Source organism: Bombina bombina, chromosome 1 (genome assembly GCF_027579735.1).
Source record: "Bombina bombina isolate aBomBom1 chromosome 1, aBomBom1.pri, whole genome shotgun sequence".
NCBI lineage: Eukaryota > Metazoa > Chordata > Amphibia > Anura > Bombinatoridae > Bombina > Bombina bombina.
The window spans coordinates 992,948,607-992,961,055 of NC_069499.1; the positions used below are offsets into that span (position 1 = coordinate 992,948,607).

The 12,449-nt window shown below is 41.2% G+C and overlaps 1 protein-coding gene across 3 annotated transcripts in view; it reads right to left on the minus strand.

Annotated features, from left to right (window-relative positions):
* Nucleotides 1–5,122: 5,122 nt before the first annotated feature.
* Nucleotides 5,123–12,449, minus strand: part of DNAJC5 (DnaJ heat shock protein family (Hsp40) member C5) — a 41,139-nt gene continuing 33,812 nt past the window's right edge. For all 3 annotated transcript variants that reach the window (XM_053711537.1, XM_053711591.1, XM_053711650.1), the window contains exons 2-5: nucleotides 11,667–11,782; nucleotides 11,339–11,552; nucleotides 10,964–11,135; nucleotides 5,123–7,191 (exon numbers count right to left, since the gene is read on the minus strand). In XM_053711537.1, coding sequence (XP_053567512.1) covers nucleotides 7,088–7,191; nucleotides 10,964–11,135; nucleotides 11,339–11,552; nucleotides 11,667–11,773 — 597 coding nt within the window. In that variant the 5' untranslated portion in view covers nucleotides 11,774–11,782 and the 3' untranslated portion in view covers nucleotides 5,123–7,087. The remainder of the gene's footprint in view (nucleotides 7,192–10,963; nucleotides 11,136–11,338; nucleotides 11,553–11,666; nucleotides 11,783–12,449) is intronic.

Sequence of the window (12,449 nt, forward strand, 5' to 3'; positions counted from 1 at the left end):
TACTTTTGGGAATTCAGAACCTGGCCACCAGAGGGAGGCAAAGACATCCCAGCCAAAGGCTTAAATACCTCCCCCACTTCCCTCATCCCCCAGTCATTCTGCAGAGAGAACAAGGAACAGTAGGAGAAATACCAGGGTGAAAAAAAAAGGTGCCAGAAGAAAATAAAAATACGTCCGTCCCAGTTTTTCTTCTTAAACGGGAAGCGTCCACAGCTGCATTCATTACTTTTGGGAAAACAATACCCAAGCTATAGAGTACACTGAATGCAAAACGGGCGGGTATAAAAGGCGGCCCCCCCCTGAGGGCACCACAGCCTGAAAACACCCAAACACCTGACAGAAAAAAACTGCTTACTAAGGCCGAAAGCCAAAAAGGAAAAGGCAGAGATAACTGCCCAACAGTTAGAATCAGAACAGGCCCTTGCTAGAGACCACTCAGATCAGTAGACTCGACCAAACCAAAAGCCTCTGAGGAGACCAAGTCCCACAGGCGAGCAGCCCGCAAAATTAAAAACTCACCCCCGATCAGAAGAAAGGGGAACTACCTTCCCCCAGCGGGGAAGAAAAGAGACTCAAATAAAATCCGAAAAGGACCCTTAGAACCCAAAGGACTAGGACCAAAGAAAAGGTAACTCCAAGAGAGTAAACTAGGGTGAAACAGGGAACCTGTGAAAAGACCCTGCCAACCCAGCAAAGGGAGGTCTTGTAAATCCCCTTATGCATAAAACAAAGGACTTAGTAAAGTCCTGAGAACTTAAAAGGGAGAAGGAAGAATTCCTCCCCCACCCCAAATAAGGCAACCACAAGACAACCGTCCCCGGGAGCAGCAGAAAAAAAATCAGATATCTGAATATGCTCCTCCAACGGAAACGGAGCAGGACAGCACCTTCCCAAAAAGGGGCAGAAAGAAGGAACAGCACCCAGAAACCAGTAGAGAAAACTACTTGCCGGGGAGGAATCCACCGCTAAACCTCTTACTTAAAAGGGACACTGAACCCAAAAATTTTCTTTTGTGATTCAGATAGAGCATGCAATTTTAAGCAACTATCTAATGTACTCATATTATCATTTTTTCTTCGGTCTCTTTGCTATCTTTATTTGAAAAAAAAAGAATGCATCTAAGCTTTTTTTGGTTCAGAATTCTGGACAGCACTTTTTTATTGGTGGATGAATTTATCCTCCAATCAGCAAGAACCACCCAGGTTGTTCACCAAAAATGGGCCAGCATCTAAACTTACATTCTTGCATTTCAAATAAAGATACCAAAAGAATGAAGAAAATTTGATAATAGGAGTAAATTAGTAAGTTGCTAAAAATGTCATGCTCTATCAGAATCACGAAAGAAAATATTTGGGTTCAGTGTCCCTTTAAGGAAGGCTCACAATAACTATGATACGCGGCCAAGATCAACAGATCAGACAGATCCCTGACTCTCGCTCCAGCAACAGACCTAGCACCAAAGTGACTGATAATGTCCGAAAGACGTAGGAAATTAAAATTACCCCAAATCATCAGGACCGCAGGAAGGAAAAAGGGAAGGGATCCCGCCGCCTAAAGAGCTTGGGTTTCATAACCCAGACACAGCCTCCTTCCTAAAAACAAAAGGTACACTCAAAAGGAGACCCTCTACTGGAATTACAGTAACGGCATGGAACAAGAAATCCATCCCTTCACACCGACATCCCTCACGCAAGGCAGGGGGGGCAAACCCACTGAACAGAGGCATAAAAAGTACCTCCAAGCATCAGGCGGATACTATGGGATGTCAAATTCACCCCCAAGGGGCGGGAAAGCGAAGCCAGAACTTAACAGTTTGCACACAATCAAGGTGCAAATAGGTGCAGCTGGTTTCAAAATGCAAAACTTCCGTTCCTTAGATAGTGCTACAGCGGGGCTGAAGCATAAAGCTGCAAAAGCTCAAAAGGTCAAATACCAAACGAAAAACCATCCGGTCACTAAGGCCGGCCCAGTAAGAAGTCTAGATTTCCCTGCAAGGGAGAGAAATTACTCCCATAGGAACAGAAGACGTCCCGGAACCGAAAAACTGGGCCATCCAACAGTCCTAAGGGATCTGGATACAGATCCCCAAAATTCTCCCTGGCAGGAGACAATCTAAAATGCCTAAACAGGGGCGACACAGGAAAAAAGGGGAGACAACCCAATCTGTAAATCTCCCAAGAAATGAGAGCAGACAAGATCCCGGAAGTAGAATAACCGAAAAGGTTTTAACTTCTAGAAACAAATGACCCGAAGCCAATCCCAAGGAAGGGGACAAAAAAGGCCCATAAACCTCAACCCGAAGGAAGAGATACAGTCATCAATGAAAACAGATTCCAAGAGGGGAACCTCAAAATAGAAGACAAGGACAATCTCCCAGAGAGATCCTCAGTAGGATCTGCCCGCCCACAAGGAACAGGACAGATAGGACTGAGTACAATCCTTTGATCCCATTAAAAGAAAACTGCCACAGCAGGATTCAAACTCCAAGCCTTCCGCTTGCTAGGCAGGGTAGCTATCCCTTAGACCACTTAGTCCTGCCCCAAAGGCAGAACGAGAACCAGCCTGTAGTCTGTGCACAAAGTGTTTTAGCCCTACCTGGGCAGAGCCTTAAATTATTTTTGGAAGGTTCCCTTCACGAAAACTCTGAGAAAGAAGCAAAGCATTATTCGATCTGAAGAGACACCAGATAAAAAAAAACTCCTCATCAGAGTGAGCAACTCACCACCCAGCCAGGTCAGCCAGTTACACCGGCACCACGTGGATGATATAGACCGTAAGGAACAGGGATGGCGCGCTATCAGGACCAGCCTGCTACATAGGGCACTCCAACTGACCCAGGCCACAGAAAATTTGAGACCCCAATAGGGATTGACAAAAAGGATCTAAAGACATAATGTACTAACTCCTTAACATGCGACTTCCGCAGAAGTGTCCAAGCAACCACAAAATCGCTAGTATCAAATTCTAGAGAAGAAATATTTCCCAAGGGAAAAATAACAGACATAAGATTCTTAAAAATACAAAATAAATACATCCTACCCGGATCAAAGAAAAAGAAAGCAGCACCCAAAGGTGAACGCCCCAGAAGAATGGGTACACCAGCCAGAGACCTCATTCTTCCAAAGCTCAGAACTGGAATCAGATACCCAAAAAAGAAAGGAAAATTGGAGAAGACAAGGAGATTACTTCATCCCCACACGTCTAAACCAGCTTGCTGACTGCAACAGAAGACACTGCCAAAACATGCAACAGGAGGACACGAAGGTGCGCCAGTCTATAACGAAAAGCAAGACTTACCTCTGCCGGGGCAACTGACGACCCCGACAATTGGGCCCCTGAAGCTTCAGAGGAAACCGCTTCCCCAGACGGCAGAGCTGACCCAGACAATCCCACGCCTGACGATCCCCAATTAGCATAACACGGATAGTATCTTATTAACACCTCCTCTGGAAGATGTAAATGCACCAACGCCATAGATATGGCCAATGCGGAACTGTGCCGTAACCTCTGGAGAAAACAAACTGCCTTCTGGAGAAAGGGTAACGGCATTAGGGACACCTGCTTGCGTAGCCAAAGAAGGTTCTAGGGGACGCGCCGCACAGGATATGGAATCCCCATGGGCAGATGGCTCGGCGGACTATAAGTTCCCTGTATCGGGAGAAGAGAGCACTCTAGAGCGGCATTCGGAACATAACTGATGGGCATGGATTACCCGGGCCATTTCATACTCTTACAAGAAGTAGAATCTGAATCGGAGACATTCGTCTCTAAAAAATAAGAATCCTCCATAACTAAGTATATAGAAATTATGGATAGAAAAAAATTAAAAATGGCACCTTACACCCCCAATGGCTGGGGCACTCACCACCTCCTGAGACCCAGACAGCTAGCGAAACAGACTCTCTCCATCGCCATGCGGTCAGGAATACAAAAATGGAGCAGAGAGGCGTGACCACGCCTCGTCACAAGGTGCACTGTGCAGGCCATAGAAAAGCGCGCCAAGGCCTACAAGGGCCCCACACCCTGACAAGAAAAGGCTATGTTCTGATATAGCCAAGAGCCCAAGTGACACTACACATTAGCAGACAGAATCACATAACAAACATGATTAAAGTCCCCCCCTGTTCAATAACCCCCCCTCAGGAGATATTACCCCTTGATTCCTTATAAAGATAAAGGAGTCCCACTGAAACCCTGGCTTTCTTCGTTTACATTACTTTATCACATCATCGAAGTAAAATGAAACGATCTTACCGGAATCAACGCCGTGGAATAGAAACACGGCCCTTCAAGTGTGACAGATAGTAGCCTTGCTTCTGACATAGACTTGAGAGAAGAAAGCAGGCAGCGAAACTTGTCAACGCTGATTGCTATGGAGCTGTTAATATGAGTCGGGATGGTTTCGCAGAAAGACTCTCCCTGCATCTCCGGACTCTAACTTTCATCCATGCTCTCACTGAGAGGCTGACAGGATTACTTAAAACTCCAGTCCCATTTCGAATAGTACTACCCTCTATAAGAGACTATATAAAATCTTCCAACACTTCTCTACCAACCTCCTGTGACGAAAGGCAAAGAATGACTTGGGGATGAGGGAAGTGGGGGAGGTATTTAAGCCTTTGGCTGGGGTGTATTTGCCTCCTCCTGGTGGCAAGGTTCTGAATTCCCAAAAGTAATGAATGCAGCTGTGTACTTTTCCTGTTTAAGAAAAATCTGGGCAATACACTATATAATTATGTAGCATAGAACAGGATATGCTATGCTATGTAAAGTGGGCAGGAAGTATGAAGAGGAAAATAAAGTGGTAAATCTCTAAGGAAAGCAGTAATTCTCCAAACAGAAATTCCCATAACTGAAGAGAGAAAGGAGGGGTTGTGAGGAACATGGGTCTCCTGCTAAACAGTTTGTTTGAAATGTTTACCTTTTTTCAAATGGGAACATAACTCATTTGTCTAGTAACATAGCCTACTTCATGCACTGACACAAGGAATGTAATAGAAAATAAATTCATTGTAGTGTTATGTTTAAAGCACAAGGTGTTCAAGAAACAATATATAAAACGTGTCTCTCAGACTGGTGTTAACTTCGAGACCCTGTTCCAATGATACACAGCAGGCAGTACCACGTTCCTGCACTGAAACATTTATTTTTACAGTGTGATTCAGATAATTTAACATCCTTCTCAGTTTGATTCACATAAGGTAATATTCAGACATACATAATGACATGCTACAAATGGAACGTGGTTCTCTTCTTTGTGAATGTTCAGAGGGACCTCCATATCACCCCTTCTCTCCCCAGCACCCCAAACATTCAACTGTATTGGGCACTAACAATGCAGGTGGCACTGGAACTTAAACAGTCATCAGGAAAAACAAAGGAAGTCACCCTTAGTATATTTTTACTAAATTGATTTGTGAGCCTATAATCAGGAAAACCCAAAAGTAAAACACTGTGAGACTTATTGGTCCCGTCTGTTTATTAAATGGCAAGTCCAATAAAATTAGTTTAAAATGGGAAACTTTGCTGTTTGTCAAGTTCAGACTTTCAAAGACTTCCCTTACTGGGAATTGGTTTGTAAAAGTCAAAGCAATACATTATACCGCAGGATCCCTCAGATAAGGTGGGGACAATATAGTCTCACAGTGTCATACATGCAGTATTAACGCTGCCAGGTCAGACATAAAGACCATCTGCTGTGACTGTCACCAGGATCAAAATATTCTGTAATTGTTAATTATCAATTCACTTTGTTTTACATATCTAGGGTAAACTGCTGGCTGGAATATAAGAAGCTTGTAAAGAACATCAGTTTGAAATCTGTATCTGAGCTAAGAATCTGTGCTCTGCTAAAACCTGAAATAACATGTAGCAAGAGGGAACAGAGACATTTGCATTATCTGGCACAGTAACTTATATACTCCCAGCACCATACAGCAACCACACACACACAGACACACATACAAAACTGGCGCTGTGTAGACTACTGACACTATATACAGATAAATACAGCTCTTCGTAGACTACCGACACTATATACAAATAAATATGGCACTGCTCACACTGCAAACACTATGCACAGAAGAGCATAATGGTCACTGCACCAGACTCTGCACCAGTCACCAAAAGAGACAACCTACCCTATGGTATTTTTTTTTTTTTTACATTGCACAGTAAATTATATCAACAATTTCAGAATGAAATGTCCAAACCTGTAAAGGGCAACATGTACATGGGTAAGATAGAAACCTGCTGGTTAGATCTGACCATGATAACTTTGGCTGGTCATACAGAGGTTAATTGCTAAGCCTTGAAAGGTAGGGGACACTGCAGCATATTGCACTACAAAAAGCTGCTGGGTCAGTGCCCATCCCATGATAACAATACAGGGGCATCACTTGACTTTCTACGCAGACTGTCTATTTATGTACACCACAAGCAAGGTATCTAAAGATGAAGCTGCTGTGGTAATCTAGAAGTACTTAAACCAAGAAACGTTTCAGAGAGTTGAGCTATTCTAGAATAATTTACATCTTATACTAAAACAATGGGGACGTAAGGAATAAAGTGCAGGGAGCATACAGCTAATAGCCCTCATGAACACACTACAAGAGGCATGAAGAGATAAAGGGAGGTCAATACAGTAAAGCTGAAACAAACACAGACAGCCTAGGAAACAGAGTATAGGAGATAAAAAAAAAAAAAATAACACCGACAGAGATAATTAACACAGAAAGGGAGCAATAATAAGAGGGCCACACACCTCTGTGATCCACTAAGGGCTATTTCTGGTATGACACAGTAAGGAGTGGGGCTGGGGAGGAGGTAGTAACAGGTCCCCATACAAAAAAATCCAATAAAATTAAGACCTAAAATAAAAAATAAATGACATTTTTTTGATCATGAGGAGGGTGAGCACTGAGCATGCGGCAGCCCCTGGACGGCCCCCCAAGTCACCGTACTGAGGGGAGCAGGTACAAGCTGGTCAGATGAGGGGATTGGGGGATGGTAAAACAGAGGGGGTGTGGGTCCCTTTCAGTCCTCCCCCTCTTCTCTAATCCTAGTGTTATGGGGGACCCGCATACACTCAGTTGAATCCATCAGTGTTGTAGCTGGCATGAGAATCGGTGGTGAGCTGCGTTGTCTCCGTAGCAGAACTGGGTTGTACCAACACTGGAGCATCTGCAGCCTCTGCAAGAAATAATGTGACAAGAGATCAGAGCAGACCTTCAGATTAGAGTACAGTTCCTTTCAACAGAACTATGCAGCGGTGTGTAATTTTTATCCCAATGCTCGGGACATAGGGGGCAGGCAGTGTTTTTTTATTTTAGCCGTGCTGCGGACAAGTAGATGGTATGCTGTAAAACTTTTGCCTAAGCAGTTATGGGCTTGGCAACTCCATCGTGAAGACTTCAGCTCCTCAAATGGCCCCCAGACACTGCCTGGTTGTACCTGTTAGCGACCCAGTAAACACTAAGGCACCGATATTCAAAGGTTCTCCAGCTTGAAGAGAAATTGTAGTTCAGACTTCACAATGGCTGAACGCACTGAATTTTCACTAGAAAAAGGTTGGAACTCTCCAGCACGGCAAGAGCTCTCATTTATGTATGTGAAGCAGAGACAAGCCCAGTGCAATATAGCACTGAATGATATGAGTTTTGTTACACTTTGTGCATTGTATTTTTTTTTTTTTTATAACACCGATTTTATTTGCATAATGTAAGGTACGGAGTGGAAGTCGCAGCTTCCTGAAACATTAGTCAATAATCAGTAATATTTTACAATCATATCTGTAAAAAGAAAAGGAGTTTACTTCTAAGATCCCTTCCATATAGTGGTATCTGAAGTATCAACTAATCATAGGAAGGAGAGGCAAACTCTGAAAAAAAGAAAGACGAAGAAAGAAAAGAAAATAATAAAGATGCTGTTCAGTTTATTTGGTTTGTTAAGGATATAGTGTGACTGACGACCCACCATGACTTATAACATACAACTAGTTCTTCATTCATAATTCTATTTTCGCCCCTTTTTTGTCCCTTTGGCCTTGTTGCATGGGAGCTATTATTTATTGAGGTATTGACCCCATAGAGTGGCCATTTCAGCATATTTAATATAATAATATTCTTCTATATCAAGTAAGTCTGAGACTCTTTGTTTCCACATATTTAAAGATGGAGCTTTTTTGGTTTTCCAGTTTCTGGCTAGGAGATACCTGGCTCTGCTGGAACACTTTGTGCATTTTATATTAATATGCATTTCAGATACTTTCAGCATTATTGCATTTAAGCTTTGCACTAATTTGTAATTTAAAGGGACACTGAACCCAATTTTTTTTCTTTTGTGATTTAGATAGAGCATGTAATTTTAAGCAACTTTCTAATTTACTCCTATTATCAAATTTTCTTCTTTCTCTTGCTATCTTTATTTGAAAAAGAAGGCATCTAGGCTTTTTTTCTGTCAGCACTCGGCAGAACTTTTTTTATTGATGGATGAATTTATCCACCAATCGGCAAGGACAACCCAAGTTGTTCACCAAAAATGGGCCGGCATCTAAACTTAAATTCTTGCATTTCAAATAAAGATACCAAGAGAATGAAGAAAATTTGATAATAGGAGTAAATTAGAAAGTTGCTTAAAATTTCATGCTCTATCTGAATCATGAAATAAAAAATTTGGGTTCAGTGTCCCTTTAATACATTAAAGTTTTGATCTAGCAAACAGAGCCTTTATATCAGCCCCAGGGGTTCTTCAGTTACCTTCTCTCTCACGTGAAATGTATCCCAGAGAGCTACATTGCTTTCTATGGAAGGTATCTCTCATCTCTCTGGGATTTCCAGGTTCCTCCGCTTTTCTTAGAAAATTCAGTGAGTTCTGGCTCTGTGAAGTCAGCACTATATTCTCTCTCCAAACTAGAGAATGTCTGATTATCTGACCCATAGAAAGTAAGGACACTCTATGGGAAACTGAAGCTGACAGTTTTTCAGTTTTAATTTAAATAAAAAAAGACATGCAAAATGCAAACTAACTTAGAAAAGAGGTGTGTGTGTGTGTGTGTATATATATTAAACTTAATTTGTTAAATGTGCACAGAAACTGTGAAAGCTTAATCAGAATTTGTAAAATCACAATCCTAAATACATTGCTGTATACAAAATAAAATACAAAATAGAATGTGCAAAGTTTAAATGTAATAAAATTTAACCTGAACTGTACATTTATATAAAATAGAAATAAAGTGTAAATGCAGCAGAACTGTCATGTCATGCAGTGTTATATTGTACTGGGCTTGTCTCTCCTTCACATACAGAAGTGCAGGAAACACCCCTGCGTTTTGAATATTCCACTAGGGATCTAGCAGTGCTGGAGAATAATTTTAGAATATCTTACCTGAGCAGAGAGGTTTTGAATATCAGGGCCTCTAAGATAACTTCCAACTGCACTTGTGCCACAGACATCAACGAGTATTGTCAACATACTTGTGCATCATGTATATTACACATGCCTGTATTAGTTATATGGCATGTGCCTGCATTGGGGGTTAGCATATAAAAGTATACTTACATGTCTGCATTGGGGATTAAACAATTGAACAGTCTCCCTACTCTCTCTATCCCCTAAATAAGCTCAAAATAGTTCAATAAAAAAAATCATAATAAAAAAAAAAAAAACTTGGATGCAGATTAAAAATAAATCTAAGTGCATATAGTGATTTCCTTTGATTTGCTAATGACTGATAGAAAAGCACTAATCTAACATTTTTACTCCAAAAGGACTTATTAGAGCAAGAAGATGCTGTAGTCATCCGTGGCACTCATGGGATTAATAGATCTAGAAAATGTTGCAGCAAAGGGGTTAAACGAAAAAAAGTGGTATTGAGATTCACAATACCATGATAACATAATTAACAGTGTGATCCTATTAGAGCTAGTTTATGTAGCTCATTATATTCCAGTAAAAGAATAGTTATTTTTGACACATGCATACTGTTCAGTGAATGTATTGTCATACTTTGTGTCAGAAAAAAAAAAAGTAGATTTGGCTAACATTTTTTAAAATGTCTACAATCCTCCTTGGTCCTCCCGGCATGAACTAATAGCACAGACCCCCTGAAGGCACTGTTATGTTATACTGCCAGGGGTTATTCTACTGGGTAGACGGTCAATGTGAAACTTCTACCGGAGAGAGAGGGGGTGTCGCAGAAAGCTGACGTCATCCAAATGCAGGCAAAACTCAATTCAAAGAAATCAGGCAATGTGCAAAGCCTCGTGAAGCGGGAACCAACCGCTAAAGGAATCAAAGTCAGAAAAAGGCTGCACAACAGGTCAAAGGTAAAGTGCAAATCAGTTTATTGTAATAACAAAACCTTGACAGACATGGACAGGAAGCTAGTCTATGATTAAGCGCCACTGGGTGGGCGAAACGCGTCATTATCTACCTGTTCATGTCTGTCATGGTTTTATTATTACAATAAACCTATTTGCACTTTACCTTTGACCTGTTGTGCAGCCTTTTTCTGACTGATACTCTACTGGGCCAACACAACTAGCTTGGGGGTACCAGACTGGCACAGGCATAAATGGATGTCCTATTGGATTCTGCCCAGATCCCAGTGATAGTTCTGCTGAGTACAGTGCTGGTACCCAGGAGCAGTCTACAACGAATCACAATGTGTTTCACTTGTTTCAGGATTATTCCTGCACATTTCAGAGATACTCAATTGTTATCAGAGATGATCCCAGTGAAACCCATTTCCTCCTAGCAAGTTCTCCAACTTCCAGTGCAGATCACTGAGGTACTCCATATGTGCCAATACATGTCACAAAGATGCTCCTATGGCCCCACTAAAGTTTATTGTATTTTTCTTTTTGTTTTACATTTAAACTTGAAGACAAGAATACACTGAACATTTTGCATTATGCTCACAGAGCTAATTCTTCTAAAGGTTGTCTTTATTAACACTCACCCCTCTCATCAGATTGCAGCTGAGCTTCGAGGTCCTCGGGTGATACATAGAAATCTTGTTCCTCCCCTTCTGGGGGCCGAGGTTTGCATTTTCCACAGCAACAGTTACAGCAGCAACAGAGGCAGCAGCAGCAATAACAGCCCGTGATTAGACCACAGAACATGAACAGAGCCTGAGGGGAAATGAGATGACAATTATACACCAGAGCTAAATACATGGCATGAAGAACATATTAGAATCAAGGAAAAAACATTCTTCCAAAACGGTTTACAAAACCCGATTATACACTGTGGGAAAATTGATACTCCAGTTTCCTCACATTTTTAAATGGTTAATCTACAGATACTCACAAACCTCTAATCAGTTAATACTCACCTTAGCCCACCAGCTAGACAGTACGAAATAAGTGTTGACGTTCTCCTCCCCAAACTGTTCGGCCACGTACAGGCCCAGAGAGCCATACTTGTCGTAGATGTTTCTCTTTGTGTTATCTGTCAAGATCCCATGTGCGTTGTTTATCTCTTTAAACTTTTCAGATGCTTCTGGGTTATCTGGATTTTTGTCTGGGTGGTATTTTAGTGCCAGCTTCCTATATACAGGAATTTCAGGGGCCAGAATTAGAAAAATTAACAAGGCAGCAATCAAGGGAATACAGGATAAAATTAATTACGTATTAGTAATACATTTTAAATATATTACATACCTGTAACATCTTTTGATGTCATCAGATGTAGCATTTTTGTCTAGTCCCAGTACATGATAAAGACTTTCTCCTGATGTAGAGAGAGAGCGCTGCCGCTGGTCCGCCATCTTTATTCACTATGCCAAGAGAGACCAGATAAGACCATATCAGGATATTACCCAAAGACCATCATTATTTTAAGTATGTATTAATTGCTAGTACACAAACATGGAAGACTGGTGTAACCAGACTCAAGAAGACTCTTACAACAAAGTTTATATTCTATCATGAAATATCGGTGCCTCAAAGAATTTGGACTTAGTGAGTTTACACTCCAAATGGTTGTTGTCTATTATAGAGGGACTATACATGTCCATGTAGGCAGCTGACTGGAGGCTGATATGCCAAGAGAAAAGAAAAGGGGCCATGACTGCTCAATTTAACAAAACACTAAGGAAACTTTACTTTATTTAGTATAATAAATATGTTAAATAATCCATATTATACATATAAATAAGTTAAAGGATTGCATATTATATAAGTACCACTAAAAACTAAAGTGCCTCAATGGATTGCTTGTCCTGGGTATTAGGCCAGAGAGAGCAATCTCTTAGCCATGGGCAATCGTTATCATTCCTCTCCTAGTATTGCCAGAATTTCTATAAAATCTTGCAAAATTATGTGTAAATACCACAAGATTATGCTGAAATATCAATGTAATTTGTACATTTTTGTTTCCGGACGGATAATAACAGACCAGGAAAAGGCCAGATTAGAAAAGATCTTAAGCCTTTTTGTTTATTA